Source organism: Sylvia atricapilla, chromosome 1 (genome assembly GCF_009819655.1).
Source record: "Sylvia atricapilla isolate bSylAtr1 chromosome 1, bSylAtr1.pri, whole genome shotgun sequence".
Classification (NCBI taxonomy): domain Eukaryota; kingdom Metazoa; phylum Chordata; class Aves; order Passeriformes; family Sylviidae; genus Sylvia; species Sylvia atricapilla.
Window position 1 is genome coordinate 42,852,707 of NC_089140.1, and position 20,999 is coordinate 42,873,705.

Below are 20,999 nucleotides of genomic sequence, written 5' to 3' on the forward strand. Positions count from 1 at the left end.
GCTTTTCTCTCTTACTAAGATCTTTTACTTAGGAGTTCAAAGCCTGGATATATTCTATCATCCCCTCTTCCAGGAAGCGACAGCCTAATAATTTTGGCCACAAACAATTGCACAACTAACAAGCAGATGGCAGTGAGTGCCCAAGAAGGCTGTGCCTGGATGGTATTAGATTGAACCATTTGTCATGTTCTGGTGCCTTGGACTGGTTAATTAGTGTGAGTAACTCCAAGAGCACCAGCATCTCTCAACAACCACATGAAAAACAAAGGAGAGGCAAAAGGCTTGGGGTAATGTCTCCCATGCAATCTCTGCACACAAGTGAGCATCCCCTCCCTATGCCTGTAAGGCAAGGGGCTACATCAGTTAAAACCAGTGAGGAGAGCAGCAAGTTTCAGATGACTGGCTGCACAGTTGCAGTGATCAGCTCAGAGGGGATATCCTTGCTCTCATTTCACAAGATCCTGGTTACAACCTAGATGGGAGCTGCCAGAGAACAGCAAAGGGCTGGCCACTGATTATGCAATTCAGTCCAGAACTGGTCTTAACAGTGTTTAAAGGAACTTAAACCCTGTTCAGAAACTGTGTGTTGAGATATTTTCTTTCTCATTTCCTTCCACAGCTCCCAAAAGAAGGGAGGTGGGATTCTGCCTTTGAGGCGTCCAGCTGTCTGCATACTGGTAAAAGAAGCAGCTAATGAATGAGCTCTTGGTTGTGCCGTGAGCCTCCTGGGTCCTCAAACACACTCGTGATCCTGTCTTAAAGGAGTTACACATACCACCTAACTTTAGCACAGAGCTAGATGTCTCTTGAAACATGCTTTGTAGGTCTGCTCTTATTTCCTGCACCTTTTTATAGACTACAGGAATGTAACACAGAACCAGGAGTCAGGTCAGTTTGGCTGTTAGAACAGAAAGGGTGGATGCATGTAAGGGGCCAGAGAGCTCAGCACAAGAATAATGCACCTAATCAAAAACAGAGACTAAAGCACCATGTGGTTATAGTGTTCCATAGACCTTTCATTATTTATTATACTGGGAGGAAATGGATTGTGTTCTACAAAACTCTAGCAAGTCTTGTTTTCACCTTTTCCTTCCCTTTGCTTTTTCCATCTAGTTAAAAATCTTTCAATCTGCTTTTGAAAAAACAAATTCTAACCTGTGTTCAACTGTATTGCTTTATAATAAACTGCTTAAAGGACACAAGATTTCAGACTCTTGAGGGACTGTATTTTTTGATGCAAACAGTCATCGTAGATTACATAGCTCAGACCTCATAGATCTGTCAAAATGAGGTTGCTCCCAAGGCCTTGGATTTTAGAAGTTGTTTATAAGAGTATAGCTAGAAGGGGATTCTGGGGTGGTTTACTACTTTTCTGTTCTGGTTTGGATCAGAGTTTTTATGCTGTAGGGAGAAGGAAAAGGAAGGTCATAAGAAGGAAGGTCCTTAAGAAAAGCAAACAAACCCCTTCCCCCCTAGTTGCACCAGTAGTCTGTTTATTCAGGAAAATAAATGCGTGTGAGTACCCAAGAGAACATTCAGCATCACTGCAAAGTTTTTGCAAAAATGTTCTTCAGGTTTTGAGAAACTAAGAAAAATATGATGGTATTTGAGAGAAATACTGGTTGCACAGGACCTTTGAAGGTCATCAGATCTCAACTTTCTGCTCAAAGCAGAACTGTCACATTGCTGGATTGCGTCAGCCATGGCTTTGCTGCCAGAGGTGGGGATTTGAAACCCCTCTGTATAACCTGTCTGCAGGATTGGCCAGCCCTGGCCCTCTTAGTTTAGCCTAGGACATGGTTTGCATTACTCTCTATGAGACTGCACCTTCTCAGCTTTCTCAGCCTGACACCTGTTGTAATGTGCAGGTCCTTTTTGGCAGGGCTGACTGTGGGATTATTCCACCCCAAGAGCAGGACTCCACAGGTCTCCTTGTTGTAAGGTGTCTCTTGGCCTTGTCAAGTTTCACAAGGTCCATGTAGGCAGAGGTTCTGACTTTTCAACACCTCCTCTGTCTTAGTGCCATTCGCAGATTTGCCATGGATGGAGCTGTGCCAGTGTCAAGGTTGTTATTTGTTTGGATGTTGAGCACTATGAGCCCTTGTGCTGACATTTGGGCTGCTGCTCGTGTTCCTGCTTGCCAGCTAAATTAAAACAGGTTGAGGAAAACTGAAGCTGAAATAGCAGCACTCAGTGGCTGCTTGCCGTGAGTGGTGCTGCGAGCACTCAAACGCCTTTAGCCTGTAGGCTTCTGAATCACCGAATGTGCTGCAGTGGTGGGTAAGACGGGGGTGCTGTGGTCAGTGAGTGGTGATCCTGCTGTCCTCATCCCTGCCAGAAGCTTGTTCAGAATGCCCTGGTGCAGTCCCTGCCATCGAAGGGATCCCTGAAGACAGGCAGTGCTGCGGCAGCTCTGGTGGTTGATTGCTGGAGTAAAGTTCCTGTTTCAAAACATGCTCCCTGTTGTACTTTGCACAGCAAATTATTGTGGGCTGTTGATAAACGAAGGAAAGGGGCCCAGAAGGAAAACATCTGAAACTTGATTTCTTCTGAAGAGTGGAACTGGAGCACAGGTTATCAATATCTACTTGCTAGTAAGCCAGTACACGTTTGCTGGTAGCAATTAAACAATTGTTTTAAAGATTAATGAGTGGGAGAAACATTGGTTTCACAGTAACAAACAAATGCTTTCTAGAGCAAGGGCCTTGGGCCAGCACGTGGTGTGCTGGTGCCTTGTTCTGAGCAGCAGCTGTGTGTTTCCTTCACATTCCAGCTTATGGTGATTTCATAAACAGAGATTGTTCATGTCTTCCATTGGCAATAACTCAGAGATGCTGAAATAAAGTGGATGTTAAGGCCTTGGCAGTGCAGGATGAGATAGATTCACCTGGGTAAGTGAGAAGCCAATTTTGAAAATATCTGATCTTTGCTGACTGATTTTTCTAATGGGAAAATTTCTAGTTTTGTTGTGGTGCCCTTTTCATGAAATATCAATACTTGAGGTCTGGTCCTGTGGTGAGGCTGCCAAGGGGAGAAATTCTGCACAGGCTTGTCTCCACAAAATAAACTCTCTGCATCTATTCAGGGCAGCCTGGCTGGGCTGTTAGCTGTGTGCAGGTGTGTTCACGTGCCAGAGGCTGAGCAGTGCCTACCAGGGTACATTAGATGTTGGCTAACCTCAGAGGAATGTTGTAGCTGTGCTGTACCATGTTTCAGTGACACCGTGCAGAAACAAAAAACAAAAATCAGAGATGAGATGAAATGGAGATATGTCATAGGTTCAAGATATATATGGGAAGGTGGGGGAAAATCCTCTCTTAGCAGCTTGGTGAGGGCTCTGATTACAAAGAGGGCCTGGGTCAACAGAAGCTATGTGAACTAACCAGAAAGTCATATTTAGTAATAAAAGAGTGCACAGTTTTCTGCTCTGAAAGTGGACAAGCAGATGTCTGTATGCTGCTGCCTATTTGAGGAGGACTACATTTAAGAAGTGCCTGGTTTTGTTTTTTTCTGTTAGCTTGCCGTGGCCTAGCGCTTTTTTAATTTCTAGCTGACAGCATAATCTGGCTGTTATGCATGGTTCCCTTCTGTGCAAGACCCTGTGTAGGCTAAGCAGAGGACTACCCATGAGGGTGCAGCTTTTATCCCCCAAAAGGGATTTGTCAGGACTGAGCTCCTTCCAAGAATACATTAATAACTTGCAGTTATGAACCCTGTCAGTGCCCCTTTAATTTTACATAATTTGCTTTCTAAGCTGACATGCTTTTGACAGTGCACGATTTGCTTCTGTGAGTGCTGCTACTGCATGTCACTTCTGAGTCTTTGGGAGCTGCCTGGGAAGTTCAGGGCTGTGCCTGTCAGAGCCAGGGAAGTCAGGGAGGCAGATGAGCTGGTGAGAGGAGGTCACACGTGCAGAGCAGCACAGGGTGGACAGCAGTGTCAAGAGAGCTCTTGGCCATGAGGAGGGGGGCTCAGTGGGCAGAGCAGGACTTCCGCATGAGATGCTGGTAGTAGGGAAGGGATTTACTGTTATGGGAGATGTGTCTGGAGGCTGCTTGTAGAAGACTGAGTTGCAGAGGAGGGACAAACAGTGGCAGAATAGTTGCTGCTCTATGTGGAATGGCATGTGACAGATGTGCTGTGACAGTGGGATTCTCCTTAGCTTCAATCTCTGTGGCTGCCTAATCGTGTTTCTTAAGGACTCCCACTTTATATTTTACACTGATATAAGAAGGGTCTGCAGTGGTGAAGGCATTTAATTGAGTTTCCTGGCAGAGAGCCCTGATCAGGAAACACAGTGAGCAGTGTCACTGTGGCAGTGGGAGCTGGGGCACAGGTCCCCCAGTTCCCAAGGTGTCAGGACTTGCTCATTTTCAAAAAGAGGTTTCACTGGACTGGCTCTTCTGACTATAATGAAAGAGATCCTCACTTCTGTATTGAGTAGGCTCCATCAAGCACCAGCAATATGGATCACAGGCAGGAAGTTGACATCCTACTTGCCTCCAACCTCCCTCAGCAATTTTTGTCCTCATCCCTAGTACATTTTCTCTCATTCTACCCCAAGGCTAAACCTCTCTCAACTCAAACACAAGTTTGTGATGAAAGACAACCTAGTTTTCAGCCATTCATTTGAATTTTGGACTTTCATCTTGAGAGAAACAGCCGCTGTCTAAAGTGGTAAAGTTTATGTGCAGTATAAGGAGGCTGGATGGAGATGTGAGCTCCTGCTGGTTTCTCTGTGATTTTAAAAGTAGCATGGCTACTCTCTTTTACATCACATGGAGTGACCTGCAGGCTTAGGACTGAGAGCAGCTTGTTGGTGATGGTGCAGAGCAACTTGTGCATGCTGGAGGGAGTTTTAAATGAAGGCTAATTATTGTACTGTACTAGGACACAAAAGAAAGTGTTTGAGTACTCTTTTTCACATTGGCAAAACCATCCTGTTGATGTTTTTCTAATGACAATTGTATCATTCTTTACCGTAGCATTTGTTTTTTTTCTTTCTCAGATTTTCAGTAAGCTGCTTAAAGTAAAGACTGTAGGCTGACTTCAGATAACTGTTGAAGCTAAATTGCTATTTGGACTAACTATGTTGCTCAAAAACAAAACAGTGTTTCCAAATTGCCACTGCAGAGCAATATTAAACAAATACAGCTGGAAGGGAGTGTTTAAGTATAGGTTTTTTTCAGTTTTCCATTAACCCACGCAGTTAAAGGGCATGAAGCTGAATGAGTTATGGGCCTAGAATTGTGGGCTTGCCTGTTAACAGCTCCAGCTGTCAATGTCCTACAGGTCCAGGTGCAGGCGGAAATACAACCGAACTGTAAATTTTACTTCTGTTTTTTTGTCATAAAGACTGTTTTCCTGTTTTAGAGTCAATTGTCCATCAAGGCCTTCACTGGAAGAGCTACTAGTACTGTAAGCTACCACTAAATGTTGTTTTCCATGGGGATTAAGTATCTCAGCTCCTAATGCTCTGCAGGCTTTTTGCTGGCTTAGATGTCTTGCTCCCTGACCCAGGTATCTGTGCCAACAGAAACTTTCAAGTGCTGATGCAGTTACGGTGAGAAAACCGTACTTCTGTGCTTGCACTGCCCCTGGGATCTACTTGTACTGAGTTTCGAAAGCAGTTACTTGCTGAGGAGGTTCTGGCTGTGCTAGGAATGGGTCTCCAGTCTGGTTTTGTGTGTTTGTAGGTCATTTCTTGCATGGGCAGGCCTGCTCATGCAGCAGGGCAGCCAAGGAGCTGAAGCTGCCTTCACAGCCTTGTTGCTGGAAGCTACTGGGACCTGGCTCCCTCTCGTAGAGTCTTCCATGAAACTTGGTCTTGATCTTTCTCCAAACATCCTTAGTATTGTTCTACAGTACTTGGTGCAGGCTCTTGCTGGAGTCTTGCATTTTATTTCCTGTCTTAAAAAATCTTGTCTCAAACTACTTTTATGGGATACTTTTGGCCTTTATTTGTATGTGATTCCTTTGCTAGCATAGGTCAAACTTACTGAAGGGAAAAATCTAGTAGATATTTAGTAGATAGAGGGTCTAAAATTCAGGCTTTTTGCTGCATTCTTTGTTGGAAGCCTAGGTTGAGCCTTGTTTAAAATTCCCCAGATGGCTTTCTTGTGCTTGCTGCATTTCATGGTTTAGGTTAGTTAGTGGCTAAATAAAAAATATTCCATAGTCAGGTTTATTCTGAATTTATAAAATATATTAATACATTTGAAATAGGCAACTGGTGACTGGGGTGATGAGGAGATGTAACATTTGGGGTTTTTTTTCAGAGGAGAAGAGATCATGTTGGCGTTGAACTTGTACCAGGATGCTGTGCATCCACTAACCTGGGCCCAAAGATCTGTGCTGCCCTGGAATGTGCAGCTCTGCATGGAAATCAACACTTTAGTGCCCTGCCTCTTCACAAAGGCTCCAGGCAGGGTGATAATGTATAACCTGCCTGAAAACAGTGAAGGGCACGGTTAGATGAACTTCTCTGTGGAAAACACCACCAGCCATTTCAGAAGGAAATGCATCAGGGACCTTGGCTGGAAGGAAATTCCTGCTCTGATTGTGATGACTTTGATTTCCCTTTCTAGCTAGTAACCAAAGGACCTCTGACATATAATTCCTATTTTTGCATGGTTACCTTGGGGTGAGGTACCTCCATGTGAGAGAGGAAAGGAAGTAAAAAGAGCTTGCTGCTATTTCAGGACATCGTGAGGGAAACTTGGTGCGCTTTATTTCCTTTTGAGACTTGTGTTTAAATTATGAGTCCATCTCCCCTGTCATGGGGCAGGGAGGGAGGATTTTTTCCATTACCTTTACAAATAACTGTGGTGTCTCAAGTGTGGAGATGTTTGCAGCTGGTGTTGAGAGTGTGTGTTTTGTGGGATCAGCCAGCTGTTTGCTGAAGAAATTCACCGTTGTTCCACTTATTTTGTATCAGGGATTTTTTAACTACTTCCCAAATGGCCACCATTTCTTCACCTCTTCCTATATCCATAAGACTTTCATCTTCCTCAGTGTGGTATTCTGTATGTCAGAGTCCTTTCTCATGTTTGATTCTCAGATTCCTTCTGTGTGCATCATGATATGTAAAGTTTTATTCATTATTTTGTCCTGTCAGTCATGTCTGGTCAAAGACATTTTTCATAGGTATGGGCTGGCTAATTCCAGTTTATTTTTGAAAAATCCTTGAAGTGTAACTGAAAACTGTCTTCACAGTGCTGGATGTTCAATTAATTGAATGCGAGGCTTACATTTGAAGGGTTGTATTTCTGAGAAAAACAGCCCAAAAATACTCCTTTAAATAAAAAATTACAAAATATGTAATGTAGAAAAATTCAGGTAGAGGTTTTATTAAAAATTCCCTTGATTGTTCTTGTGTCTGTGTGCTGGGGACTTGCTGCACCAGTTCTGTTCCAGCAATAGCAAAATAAAAAATGCCCAAAGAATGAAGCAGTCATCAGAGAACTTGTTTATTCTTTATAGCAAGGTAATAATTCCAAAATATTTTCTCAGCATGATTAATGGTGTATCAGATAAAAATCCACCCTGACTAAACTCAGGGAGTGTCATTCTCGGTGTATTCTTGACATGCCACTAGTTTGCTATTTCACTTTCTTTTGGTGTGGTTATCAGTGATTAAGCCTACATCATTAGGTATTATCTCTCAGCCAGGTGCTTATTTGTAGGCCATCAGCTGTGAGTTTTTTGATCACAAACACCATGAGACACTTCTTGGCAGATGACCTCTTTGGGTGGGAACAGCTGTGTTAGCCGAACTTGCTCCAGTGAAAAATGTGTCATTTCAAGTAAAAGTTTTCAAAACAGCGACGCTGATGTGGCTCTTTTAAAAAGTCTTGGGATTAGTGTCATACATCTTCTCAATGTGACAGTGAGGGTTCCTTTGTCTCTGATCCCAGCCATTTTTTTTCCCCCTTAGGCACAGCTGGAGGCTCAGAGGGCGACTCAGGACTTTCAGAGGGCCACGGAGGTGCTGCGTGCTGCCAAAGAGACCATTTCGCTCGCTGAGCAGCGGCTGCTGGAAGATGACAAGCGTCAGTTTGACTCTGCCTGGCAGGAGATGCTCAACCACGCCACTCAGAGGGTAATAATACAAACTTGCCCCAGCATCTGCCTTTCCCATTCTTTGTGTTCTCCTGTGGTGTATGAGGCCCAGTTTATGAAAGACCGAATTTTACTTTTGGTCCAGATACATGACATGAAGAGAATGAAGCTGTGAAAATTATTGCAGCCTAAGGTTAAATGATCAGGGCCTTGGCTGCTTCTGGGACAACTCTGTCCCAGTTCTCTTTCTGGTGGTGCCATAGTAGTGGAGTAGTTCTCTACAGAAAATAAAAGTTATTGCCACTATTTTACAGGGATGAACAATGTCTTAAGGCATATCTGCATTTGGAATTGTGCCAGAATAATTGCATGGGGATGCCTATTCCTGAATACATGTGTTATGGGAGTGGTTACCCTGCAAAAATAGAGAAATGTTCCAGTTTTAGTATAACCTGTTCTTAGTATGGGCTAAACTGAACCAGTCACTTTGCTTCAGAAACGTGTATTTGAATGCAGAACTACTCAAAATTATGTGTTGCATTTTAACCTTGCATGCTGCTTTACCCTGAATTATCTTTGGAATTTAGACAAGGTCCTATGTGTTTTGTAAAGTCTTGTTAAACCTACAGAAGAGATGCACTAAAAAAGATAGGCAGTATTCTTTCTAGCAGATGTCAGGAAGAATTTTCCTGTCATTTATCTTCTCTCTCTAAAAAAAAAAAAAAGGCAGAAAGGTTTATTTTAGCATAAAAGAACCAAAAAAATCAAAGTTAAAAACCATTGTTCTGTCATTTCCTTAATAAGCCAGTGAAGCTGAACTTGCTATTCCAAACATGCTATCATGCCATACAATGCTCATATTGTCTTGCAGTCCTCAGTGCAAGAGCTCTGTTCTGTTGCAGAAGCTTCTCAGTTATAAGAAAGCCTCTATTTCAGAGTGAATTTTAAAATCCAGCTGCCTGATGAAGAAACAGGGAACAGAAAGGATGTTGGCTGTGTCATGGGGAGAGATAGAAAACCTGGTATATGTTAATGAGAAAATGAGCTCCAGGACACTGTTTGTGTTATTGGCCCTGTTATAATTTGGTTATGATTTGCAGATCTGGTGACCTTTGTGTTTACAAGGGGAACCCCACCTTTGCAGTGTGTGTATGCCAGCTGTCATTTTCCCTAGCTGTAATCCCTGCTCAATATGCACAAAGTCTAGAAATAGATAGTTTTTGATTTTCAGAGTTGATAGATGAGAAAACCAGAAGCATTTAAGGAGTTGCTTAAGAGCTGCTGGCTCCTAAACTGCTGAGTTTTGGTGGACAGTGACAGCAGTCACATCTGCCACCTACCTCTTTCTAGCTGACATAACAATAACTTCTGTTGGCATAGGTGACAAAAGAAACAACGGCAACTTGAGAGTACAAATGAATTCTTCTTTTCTTTGGCTGTTTCAAAGGCATCCTTGTGTCCTTCTACAACCCTTGATCATTCCCTGACTGTCTGTGAGAGGTGTGCACCTGAGATGAGCAAACTCAGTGATTCAGAGCAGCAGATGGCTGCTGGCAGCCTTTGGTGGAGTCCTGCTGGTGGTGTTGATAGATACCATCACTGATTGCAGGATACCTGCTTGTTGTGGGGCTGATTCAAGGCACAATGTCTCTGATTTGTTACAGCTAAACAGTAAATGGGGAGCTCAGGTATACTGACTGTAAAATCTCCTAGACACTGACTGGACTGTATAGGGCAGCTGAGGGCTCCATGAATGGAAAACTCCTTGTCCCACAATTCCCAGTGCTTAAAGTATTCTGGGTAAACTCAGCACCCATCTGCACCTTTCCATGGAGCAGCAGGTTTTGGGAGTGTTCCATGGAAGCTTGTCCTGTGATTTTCATTGGCCATGGTGGAGGTCTTAAGGGTAAGGCCAGAGCCAAGGAGAGTCAAAGTGCTGTTGGAAGTCATAGCTGAACACACCCAGCATTAGTTGGTTTGGAGTGCTTGACTGAGTTTTATATCTTCTCTAGAAGTGGAGTGAAAACTTCACTTGGCTTCAGTGCATGCAGTTAATGAAGTGCTTAGTGTTCAGTGAGGCTAAACTGGTATCTCAGGGAGCAGAAAACACTGACATTCCCTACCAAGCTATGGATGGAAAGAGGTTAGAGGATGAGATCTTTTAGAACAAAACTTCTCGTTGACTGCTGCAGTGTTGGTGACAACTCAGATCATTACTGTTTATTGCATCAGAAATCACTAATGGAAAAAAAACTGTTTCTTGGCGTGAAGGCTGAGGATTAAGAAATAGACATCATCTACTTGTACATATAAAATTGCTCTTGGAGAAAGCTTTTGCACTCTGGTTATTTGAATTTTCGAGCTTTTTTTTTTTTTTTTTTTTTTTTTTTGCATGCATTTATGGATTGCAGTTTTACTGTGCAGAGAATAATCTTGCACCAGCTCTTTTACAGCAAGGACCCAAGGGCAGAAAAGTACCTCTGAGCTAAATGTTAGAAGTGGACTACTAATTCATTTGTTTCTCTTCTGATAGAAATGTCAGGCCAGAGTAAATGGCCTGGTTTTATTTGCTGTTCTTAGGCAGAGGGACCAGGCTTTACTGAATTAATCTGAAACTTGGACCCAAACCTGAGCCCTGTAGCAGCTTGGTGGCTGACAAACGCCGTAAACAGAAGGCATGAAGAAAAAGGGTAGGCAAGAGAGCAAATGAGAAACTGATTTCTTATACAACTATGTGTGGAAATGCTGCCAGGTTACTTTTACACTTGACCTAATGGATATAGATAAAGACTTGGGTTCCAGGGTATCAAACAGGAAATGCTGTTTCCAGACCCTCACTGGGAGGAAAGAGAGATAAGGGTTGCATGTTGTAATTGCTTTTTTATGTCTTGATAGTCTGAAAAGCTATTAGCACTGTTTTTAATGTCACAACCTATTGGGCCTCTGTAAACAAGGCTTTTGTAGTCACTGATCTAGAAAATCATACAATTCAACTGGTGTGAAACGGGAGAGTTACCGGAATTTTGTTCTTCCTGGGTGAGCTGGAAGCACAACATGCAGAAAGTATTTCTATTCGTGGAACAGACCAAACCAGCATGAACATGTACATGGAGTATAATAGGCTGTCACTCAGAAATTTTTTACCACCTTGCAGTTTGAAGTGTGTTTCCAAAGGAGGCTGGGAGCATAAATAGGAGCTGGATTCCTGCCTACCTGCCTGTGAAGATGCCACTAATCCCTGCAAATGTCTGTGTTTGAGCTAAGTGTTCCCAACAGAGAAGCACTGGACTATGGTACAATCCTGAAAGTCAGGCAACTGCTTTGCCCACTCCTTTTCTTACCTTGATGCGTATTTCAGGGTAAAGTCCTGCGTTTTTTATTCTAAATTTCCATTTTTCCACAGATCTGAGAAGTGTAATGACACTTAGATTGGAATTCAGCTCATCAGTGTCTTGTCTTGACTGTGTATCACAATTACTTGCCAAAAGTTCCATTATGATGAAAGGCTGGCTGATCAATAAGTGGTGTCTGGAGAGCAATTCATGTAGCCAGAGGGGCAAGTTCATTTTAAGACTTGATTATAATGTAAATGGAGACAGGCTTGATGAGCTCTTAAGCTGCCTGGGGAGGAAGAATACTGTTCATTCGTAGCCACTGGCTTACCAGGATTTTGGTGGCTGTACAAGTGTCTCTTTACAATTTGAAGATGATGTTCCTGCAAGCCTGTTTGTACTTTGAATTGTAATGCTGCAGTTTGGGGTGCAGAGAGCAGGGCTGTGACAGAGAGTCCTGTGAAAGGACCAAAGGATATTGAATTTTGGAGGGATGGCACATTTATTCTCTTACTGAAAATAATTCATAAAGATGTACAAAAGGAAAGTACTGACAGGTGTGTTACCTCTAGTTTGACACAAGCTGGAGTAGAAAGGAAGGCTCTTCATGAATTTCAAGAGAAATCTCTAATTTCTAATTGCTGATGGAATCTGCAATCTTAAAAAGGTTCTGCTTTTACAGTCTTTCCTGAGATATGTTGAGTTCATAAATTCTGGCAGGGAGAAGAAATGTTTTGGCTCTTGATCATGAGACATTTTAAAAAGTAGAGGATGAGGGGAGAGTAAAGAGGGAGGAGGCATGCTCCCTCTTGGATTAATTTGGCTTGTGAAGCTCCCTTTGATATTACACTGTGAAGTACCATCTGTCAGCATGAAATGTGTGGGTGCTTTCGTGATGTAGAGAGAAGAGATACTTCCTGCAGCTAGAAAAACTAGAAATACTTAGAGGAAAAAGGGAGAGAAGACAAGTGTATGAAAGAAACAACAAAAAAGCCACATCTTTCCTTGTCCTGATCCTTCCGTCACTTTATCCTGGAAACACAGTGATTTTTTGCAATCCCTTGTATTGTTGATTCTCTTCTCCTGGTTTACTGATACTGCATTGTTTCTTTCCTTTTTTATTTTTAATTCTTCCCCTAGAAGAACAATCAGTTTAATGTTTTGTGAAAGAAACAGTCCTCCAGAGTAATTCTCTGGCCTAGATGGTCAGCATTGCTCAACTCCACTGATAAAACTCTTCTTCTGCATATGTTGTTATTATTACTGAGATATTGCCCGGAGTCCATTTTTACTTCTGATGATGAAAACATTTTGGGTGGAACAAAGCTACCTGTACAGACTTACTTTTGGTAAATATATACTCTACACTGACCTTCCTTTTCCAGACAGCTGGGTAGGAAATAAAGGGTAGGGGAGGAGAGAAGAGGAATTGATCAGTCCCTGTGTTAGGGGGTTTTGCCTGCTTAGTTTCCCATTACTTGCATCTTATGGCCTGTGCTACCTGGGACAATGAGCTCTGCCTGGACTAGGTGATCCAGTAGTTAGGGACAGTCAAGGGCTACAGAAATGTCTGGTGGTTGTGTGGGTATCCTGGAAGTTGATCCACTCCAGGTGGTTTTGTCCAAGAGTATGTCCCCTGCTCACCCCAAGGGTGAGCTTCAAGGCAGGTACAATGTCGGGAGGTGAGATGTGTCTTGAGCAGCCGTTGTTTGAAGAGGTGTCATCCTCACTTTTTTCTGCCTTTTTTAAGTGATGCTGTTGCATCTGTGATGGCTTAGGAGCATCTACAAGACAAGGTGGGTGGTAGAAGCACTTGGGCTAGACAAACCAGCCTTATTTTGGAGCTGTGGCCGAGAGCTTGTTTACAAGTCCATATGACAAGTCCATTTTTTTACCAAATGTATTATTAGCTCTAATAAAAAGTTCTTCTTTCCTACACAGGCCTGTCTTTTTCTAAGCCTACTTAAGGAGATGAGGAGTTTGCCAACTGGTCTTACATGGAACTTCCCAGCTGCAGAGGTGGCAGCATCATTTGCAGTTTGTTTCTCTCTGCCAGCCCTGTTGGACAGCTTCTCCATTTAAAGACTGTTTGGCTTTTGTGGAGGGGTGGAAGATCTCTCTTGTTTCTTCTTGTTTGAATGAAGTGCTTAGATGCATCTTGGCAGGTGATGGATCTCTGCAGAGGTATCTTATAATCCCCCAGGTATTATCCTCAGCCTCAGGCATGCACCTTGAGCTGCCATCCCTGGAAAGGGCACAGGTGGTATCTGCAGACTTGTGTGGATAATGTGAGCATGAGGACAGAATTCCCACAGGAAAACAAGGGTGTAGGGGGAGAGAGAGATTTTCTTACATCACTGATTTTTCAGAAGGATGAAGTATATAGCCTCTTTTCCCCTTTCTTTCTGGGAAGGGTAATGTGCACGAGTATATATGGCTGGCAGGAAATTCCATGTTTTGTCAGATATTTGGAGGTGTTTGCAGTCTGTCATCCTCAAATGCCAGTTCTGCAGGGTTCAGCATTCCTGTAGTGTTTGATATGAAAAATTTGAAAAATCAGCACAATACTGGACACCTGACCCGCTTTACAACCCTGGTGTTGGTTGTACTTATCATGTGATTTATCCCAGATATCAAAGTTTATGCTAATTTTGCCCTAAGAATGTATGTGAGGGACTGACATGTAGCTGAGCATTGGGCAAATTCCAGTTGCTCCATTATTTTGTAGCTTACGGCGTTTTTAAATTGCAGTTTCCTTGCCACACTAGAAAGATGATGAACCACCTTCTGTGCAGTCTTTGGAGACTGCAGTTTAATTTAAGAGACTTCCATGTTAAAACCAGCCTTGTCTGACATGTTTCACTAAGGCAAGTCGTCACACCAGCTGGCTTTAAAACAGTTGCTTGAGGTAAGAGGCTGCAGTTTATTTTTCAGGGTGCAGGAGAAAATATGTTATGAGCCTGATAGATTTTTTTTTTCCCTTTCATTGAAAATGGATGCCATATATATATATATATATATATGTATGTATGTATGTATGTGAAGGATGTTGGAGTTGAATATATTATTTTATATCTGATCAAAAGATCCTTTGAAAACTTTTTTTTTTTTCTCGGAGTTTGCAGGTCTGTAGCAATTCCTTTCTTTAATAATGAGTGGTGAGTGGAGATGAGCAAAAAGTAGCCTCCAGTTGATGCAGCAAGAGCCCCGAGTTGATGGTGGTGGCTTTGGCAGTTTCACCCTTTCATTTAGGCATCAGAAAGGACAATATGTCAGTTTTCCTGAGAGGAGCAGCCAGCCAAGTGAGTCAGAGTTGACCATCACTTTTCCTTGTTCAGTTCAGCCTGAGGGCTGGGGGGACTAGCACACTTCTCCAAAAAATTAGAGCTTTGTGGATGAGATTATTTAAAATCAAGCTATTTTGAATATTCTCTCTGCATGTGAGAGCTCAGATGCACAGTCTGGTAGGAGCCAGGTGGAACATATTCGTGTAAAGTTGCAGAGTAGTTGGTATCACAGCTGAGGCATTCCAAAATCCAGTATTGGAGAAAATCAAGTCCTGCCATTTTTTGTATGAATACCTTCATAGTTGCAAAACAGGAAGCTTAAAAAATCACCTGCTTTGCCCTCATTGTCAGACCAACAGAGAGGTGTCACCACTTTTCTGACTTTAAAAAAATCTGAATCATGACTGCCAATGCTCTAAGTAAAACACATTTGCTAACTTAGACCTCTGACATCACAAATTTGTTGGCTTACACCTCTGACATCTCAAATTTGGACAATGAAAGTACCCTGGATAAAATTACGTGTGGCTATGTGATACTAAAAGTTCAGCTAATGGCGAGACATCTACTTTCCTTCTCCAAATGCTTGACAACACTTTCTGTGAAAATTTTTTCCTAATATCCAATCTAAACCACCCCTGGAGCAACTGGAAGCCCTTTCCTCTTTCCTGTAGCTTGTTACTGGGGGGAAGAGGCCAATTCCCACTTGGCTACACCCCCCTCCTTTCAGGGGGTTGTAGAGAGCACCAAGGTCTCCCCTGAGCCTCCTTTTCTCCAGGCTGAACACCCCCAGCTCCCTCAGCTGCTCCTTATCAGACTTGTGTTCTAGATATCTCGATAAATGAGGAGAGGGGCTGGTCATTCATGGAACGTTCCTTGTCTGCATCGTGGGGATGGCAGCGCAGGGCTTGAACCTTTGCATTTTCAGTGTTGAAACTGTGATTTCAGGCATGTCAGCTGTCTGAAGAGGAGAGCCATCTTGGACACACAGTTTTCTGGTGATTGGTTATTCAGGTGAAAATGTATTTGAGTCTTCCCTCTGCTATTGTTGGTGTTTAGCCTTTTCCAGAGTGATGGAGCTGCAGCTGGGAGCTGAGCAACTAGCAGCTCTCTGCTGGGAAAGTCCAGTTCCTGGGAGAGAAGCAGGAAGAAACAGAAACATTGCTATTGAATGTAACTGGGTGACTTCTGTTAGTGTTGCTCCACTTGTGAATATCTAACTGGGTTAAAAAAGGGATGATCCCAAAAGCTGAGGATCTTCTGAACTTCCTGTAAGAGAGGTTATATGAAAAGCTGTAACACCTTTGTCATAATTTACACAGTGTTTGGAGACTTGCTGCTCTTTTCGGGAAAGACTTTTAAGTAGGTTCACTGAAGTAATTTTTTTCTATACCCTCACTTTCCTGACATGAGCTGATTGGAGAGATTATAACGTTGCTGTTAATTGAAAAGATAAGAAGTGGATCATTGTATCTTGCTGCTCAACCTGTTTTTCTCCCCCTCTTGAAGGTCATGGAGGCGGAACAGACCAAAACGAGAAGTGAGTTGGTTCACAAGGAGACTGCAGCCAAATACAATGCTGCCATGGGAAGGATGAAACAACTGGAGAAGAAGCTGAAAAGAGCCATCAATAAATCAAAGTATGTTTTATGTTTGGAGAGGAGTTTAGTGGTGAAAACTGTTTGGGGGAAATACCTAGTCTGTGGGGTTTCTGAACTTGTGAAAGTGTATTGCTCTTTGGGTTTCTCTCTGTGTGTATCAGCCTCACAGCACAACTAGTACTGGTATTTGTCCTTGTCCTTTTAAGTGTCTTTTGAAACACCTTACTTGATGGACTGTTGAACTACATGGGATAAGAAACCTTTTCCTAGCAGCATCTTGGTCTTGTTCTAGTGCACTGAACTCCTTGGTGGGGTGTGATTTGAGGAACAGGTGCATGGGATCCAGGTGCTGTTTGCAGAGCTCTGTGTGGATGTAGGAACAGCCTAGGATTGTTCACAGGTCTTTATTTTTAGTTCAGAGAGCAACAAAGCAAATGACAGAAAGCTGAAAGGTGTGAGACTGCAGGGGTGTAAGGTGCTGTATACGAGGCTTGTTTCCTTCCTGCTGCTGCCATGGCAAAGCTGTGTGAGAGCTGTTCTGGGGGAAGGAAACACCCTTGAGAAGGCTTAGCTAAGCAGCTCATGTCATTAATAATTGTGCCTGCATTTGCTGTGCCGTTTGGCTCTGTTGTGGAGAAGTGAAACAGCTTTTTGCTCAGAACCTGTTTAAAATTTTGGTCCTGTTTACAACCAATTCTTAATCCTCTTTATATTTCACAGTCTTTTTTTTTTTTTTTTTTTTTTTTTTAATATTACCAGACTGTGGCTTGTCTAAACAATCTGCTTGCTGTATTTCGCTTTTAATCCTCTCCATCTAAAAATTACTTTTTGGTGAAATCGGTCAACTAAAAATCTATTTTGATGGTGTTTGCTCAATTCAAGAAAGGATTAGCACTTCTCAAGCAAGATTCAAGCATGTTTGCTGAAACAGTGTAGTGGTGTGACTTCCTAGAATGAGCTGCGTGCTGTTTGTCTAGCACTGCACAGGGGCTGTGAAAACCATCATCGGATCACTAAATGACAGATTCCTCTGGTTAAGGGCAATATCTGAAAACAGTTTTGGCTGCCAGGAGTTCCTTTCTTGCAATAAGATTTAAAATAAAGACCATGATTAAGTTGTCAATGGAGTCCTACATATGTTTTTGTGCTGGTGTGGAGCCTGGTGTCCCAGCTGCCTCTTGTGTGATGTGCCTCTGAGTTTTCATTTCTTTGCTGGAACTACCCTCAGAGGGGTGTCTTGTGTCATTCTCCTTGGGCTAAGCTGGTTTCCACTTCTGTGGAAAGGATCCCAGTGTATTATTTTGTCTCACAGTGAGGCTAACTGCAGCACAAACCATCTAGGTAAGGTGGTTTGGAGATCCTTTAATAAAGGGTGTACAGAAATGCCACTTCTAACCTAGTACCATGTGAAAGATGCCTGGTGGCACAAATAGTTGTGGATGTCTTTGAAGGTATGCTACATAGGGATGTTGGAAAGGTCAGTCATGTCCCAGCATCGCAATTTTCACATAAAGGAAAATTGTAACTGAGCTGAAAACATCAGTGCTGTCAAGTGGCTGTAGAAACTGGGAAATGAGACTGCTGAATTTGCAGCTGTTTGTATTGTAGGGTGTAGCTGGCCTCTAGCTGCTTTTCAGGAAGGATTTAACACCAGCATCCTGCACTCCCTGGGTGGTGTGGGAGCACTGGCTGTAACACTTAGGCCTTTCTGGTCTTTTGTTCATCTTCTCTTTAAACTTGTGGATAAACACGCTGAATGAGTTGCTCTCTTTCGGGCAGACAATGTTTTGAATTTGTTCCTTGCTTCAGTTGGGATTAAGATGCTTAAAGCATTACTATTTTGAAAGCAAGACTGGGGCATCCTGGAGGAAAGTCATTTAGATGATTTGCCGTGTGAAGTTGATGAGCAGAGGATTATTGGATAGTTTTGGTTTGGTTTTGCTTTTAATTTAGTTTTTGGGTGCTTACATGCTTGTGATCTGTGAATGTGCATAGGGCTGCATGTTCTTAACAGTTACCAGATCTTCTGGCTCAGTGCCTCTGAGCTGTAGGGTAATGAACTTGCCCGTATTTGCTGGTTTTTGGAAGTCACTTTCTGCCGTGATGACTTGGGCAAAGTGTCTTTCACTCTTCCTGTCATCTACTTGGGAAGCACTTTGTCTGTGCAGTGCCCTGGGCTCAGCCAGCCGGTGATGTAGGACAGTGCTTGCATCCCTGAGAGGTTCTCCTGCCCTGCTGAGTTACAGAGCAGCCCTCAGTGGTCACAGGGCCATGGATGTCAGAGAGTGAAGTGACCCTGGGACATGGCAGTGCCTCCCCTGCCAGTGCCCTGGTTCCTGCTGGCATCAGGTGCCTGGCTGTGTGTGAGCCATGAGCAAGCAGGAGTGTTTGTGTGTGAGCTCCTCTCCTGCATGTCGGATTCTTGGTCTCCTTTCAGTGGCTGAGGTAGTGCTTTTCCTACCTGTTGCAAGTAATCATTCCTGTTTGTATATGCATGTGTATGTGTTTGTGTGTACACACACATGCATGTATGTACTGTTTTTTCACACTGTGCAAACACACATGTGCTTCTCACTGATGCAGAGGGGACTTTTCCCAAGGCTTGTGAAAACTAGTGGGAGGTTAGCTGGTTGTTCAGGCCTGGTTGTTCCCTCCCAGCTGGCACAAGGGTAAGGAAGGTTGAGAATCAGGTCCTTTGAGGTGAGTGGGTTTCACTGCTTTCCCTGTGACCATTCTGTCAGTGTCTGTGTGCTTTGGGGTACGGCTGTAGGAGTCCTTTATCTGTTGGATCCAAATTCTCCACTGCAGTGTTTTATTTGGCCTGGCAGGTGCATCTGTGTAGCCTTTGGCAGGGTGATGTCCCACTAAGGGAAGGCAGAGGTGTGTTTTGGCTGCTTTGGTGTCACTGGGAGCATCAAGACTTGGCTGTGTGCCCCTGGTGGTGTTGGGAGGGTGCTTAGAAATATCAGAGCTGGAAATAACTTACTCTGATGGAAACACAACTCAGTTATTTTTGTGCATGACTGTGTAGTGAATTCAACCCTTCGAAGAATATAGGATCAGAAAGCCACAGCTTCACACTCCTGAATTCTAGTGCACAGTCCAAAATGCTGCTGTGTTGGGCTTGCAGCTCAGAAGAGCCTTGCTGTCAGGGTAGAAACACAACAAGGGTACTTCACATTCTATTTCATGTTAAGCCATGTCTGATTGTTTATCTCTCCTCTACTTTCCAGGAGAGCTTCTGAGAGGGGAGGAGGGTAGTGAGCTCTGCTGAAATAATAGGGCTTCTTTTTTATTTTTTTTCCATCTTTCTTTCTTTCCTGCTCAGTGTTGTATCAAATGATATGTATCAAATAATATTGGCTTGTGGGCTTCAAAACTTGGAGGGTGGGAAGTGGTTTCTAGGCTTTGTACTCCACCTTTTATACTCCTGTCCCCTTGCAACCTTGTTAGCAAGTTTAGGGAAGTGCCTGGTGGGTCACTGCTGGGAAGTGGTGTGCCCTCATATGTGGTGCTCTGACCTCTCTTCACACCCTCTCCTTCACTGAAAAACCCAAGAACTGCCCCTCCACCCCCCACAACTGCACATGGAGCAGATTCACCTTCTGTAGGAATTTGTGTGCTGTGAGCTCAGAAATTAGCTGGGTAGAGAGAGAATGCCTGTGCCTGAAGCTGGATGTTACGTTTAAATAACATGCAGAAATATCTATATAAAATATCTAGACCTGGAGGAATTATGCTGTCAACTCCAAAAACTGGAATTTTGCAATTTGTATTTAGGTCAAAAGACCCATGAGAAATAGATGCATTGGGGAGTAAGAGAGAGACATGGAGAGCATGTGTAGGTGTTCCATCATCTGAATAGTGTTCTCTTGGGATTGCACTGCTACACAAAATAGCTGTGTTAGTGCTACAAAGAGAGCAACTCCCACACCAGTACACTGCATTCAGTCCCAGTGATTGTAAACAACTCTTCTTTGTTTTTCCACAGACCTTATTTTGAACTCAAGGCGAAGTACTATGTCCAACTAGAGGTATGTATGTAATTCAGATCCATCTGAAACTCTTTATTGCTTACAGTAAATACTGAAATTACATCTAAAGTGCTCTGACAACTATGTTGTGTTTCTATACAAAATCAATTCAAAACCTCTTGAGCAATTTGCTAAGCACATTTTAAAGATAAAAGACTAAGAGAGTCTTTGTTTCCTTTTGTAAAACAAGAGTGTTTGAACTCTGTCAGAACCAAAAGAGTACAGTTTGACTGTCTTTGCTTCTTGTAGTATAATGTGTCTGGGATTTATTTGTTGTTGTGGGTTTCATTTTTTCCCCCTGTTTTATGCTTCAGACTGTTTAACTGTACTTGGGGTGCTCTTTTATGTTCACTGGTTGGATTAATTAACAGAATAAGTAACATGCTTGCAGTGCTCAAATATCATGCAGATGTGAACTTGGGGTTTGGCATCAGAGGGATTTGGGATTTGGCTGGATAGGCTTCCAGGGCTTTTTGGCATCTCTGCACTGCATTGTGTGGTGCAACAATGACTGGCCAGTGCTTGTGCATAGCACATGCCTTGCAGGGCACAGTGGCCCTGGGGCAGGCTGGCAGTTCTGTGTGGGATGGTCGTCCCTGCTATTACAGCCAGTCTTGGAGCTGCCAGGGATGAGAGGGCAGAGTAGCCCTACAAATTCAAATGCAAGAATCACTCTCTTTCTAC

At 43.1% G+C, this 20,999-nt stretch overlaps 1 protein-coding gene across 1 annotated transcript in view; it reads left to right on the forward strand.

Annotated features, from left to right (window-relative positions):
* Positions 1–20,999, forward strand: part of SH3BP5 (SH3 domain binding protein 5) — a 51,588-nt gene that overhangs the window by 23,575 nt on the left and 7,014 nt on the right. Inside the window, exons 4-6 of the mRNA XM_066320672.1 lie at positions 7,937–8,101; positions 16,190–16,320; positions 20,273–20,315. Of these exons, the coding sequence (XP_066176769.1) occupies positions 7,937–8,101; positions 16,190–16,320; positions 20,273–20,315 (339 nt within the window). The remainder of the gene's footprint in view (positions 1–7,936; positions 8,102–16,189; positions 16,321–20,272; positions 20,316–20,999) is intronic.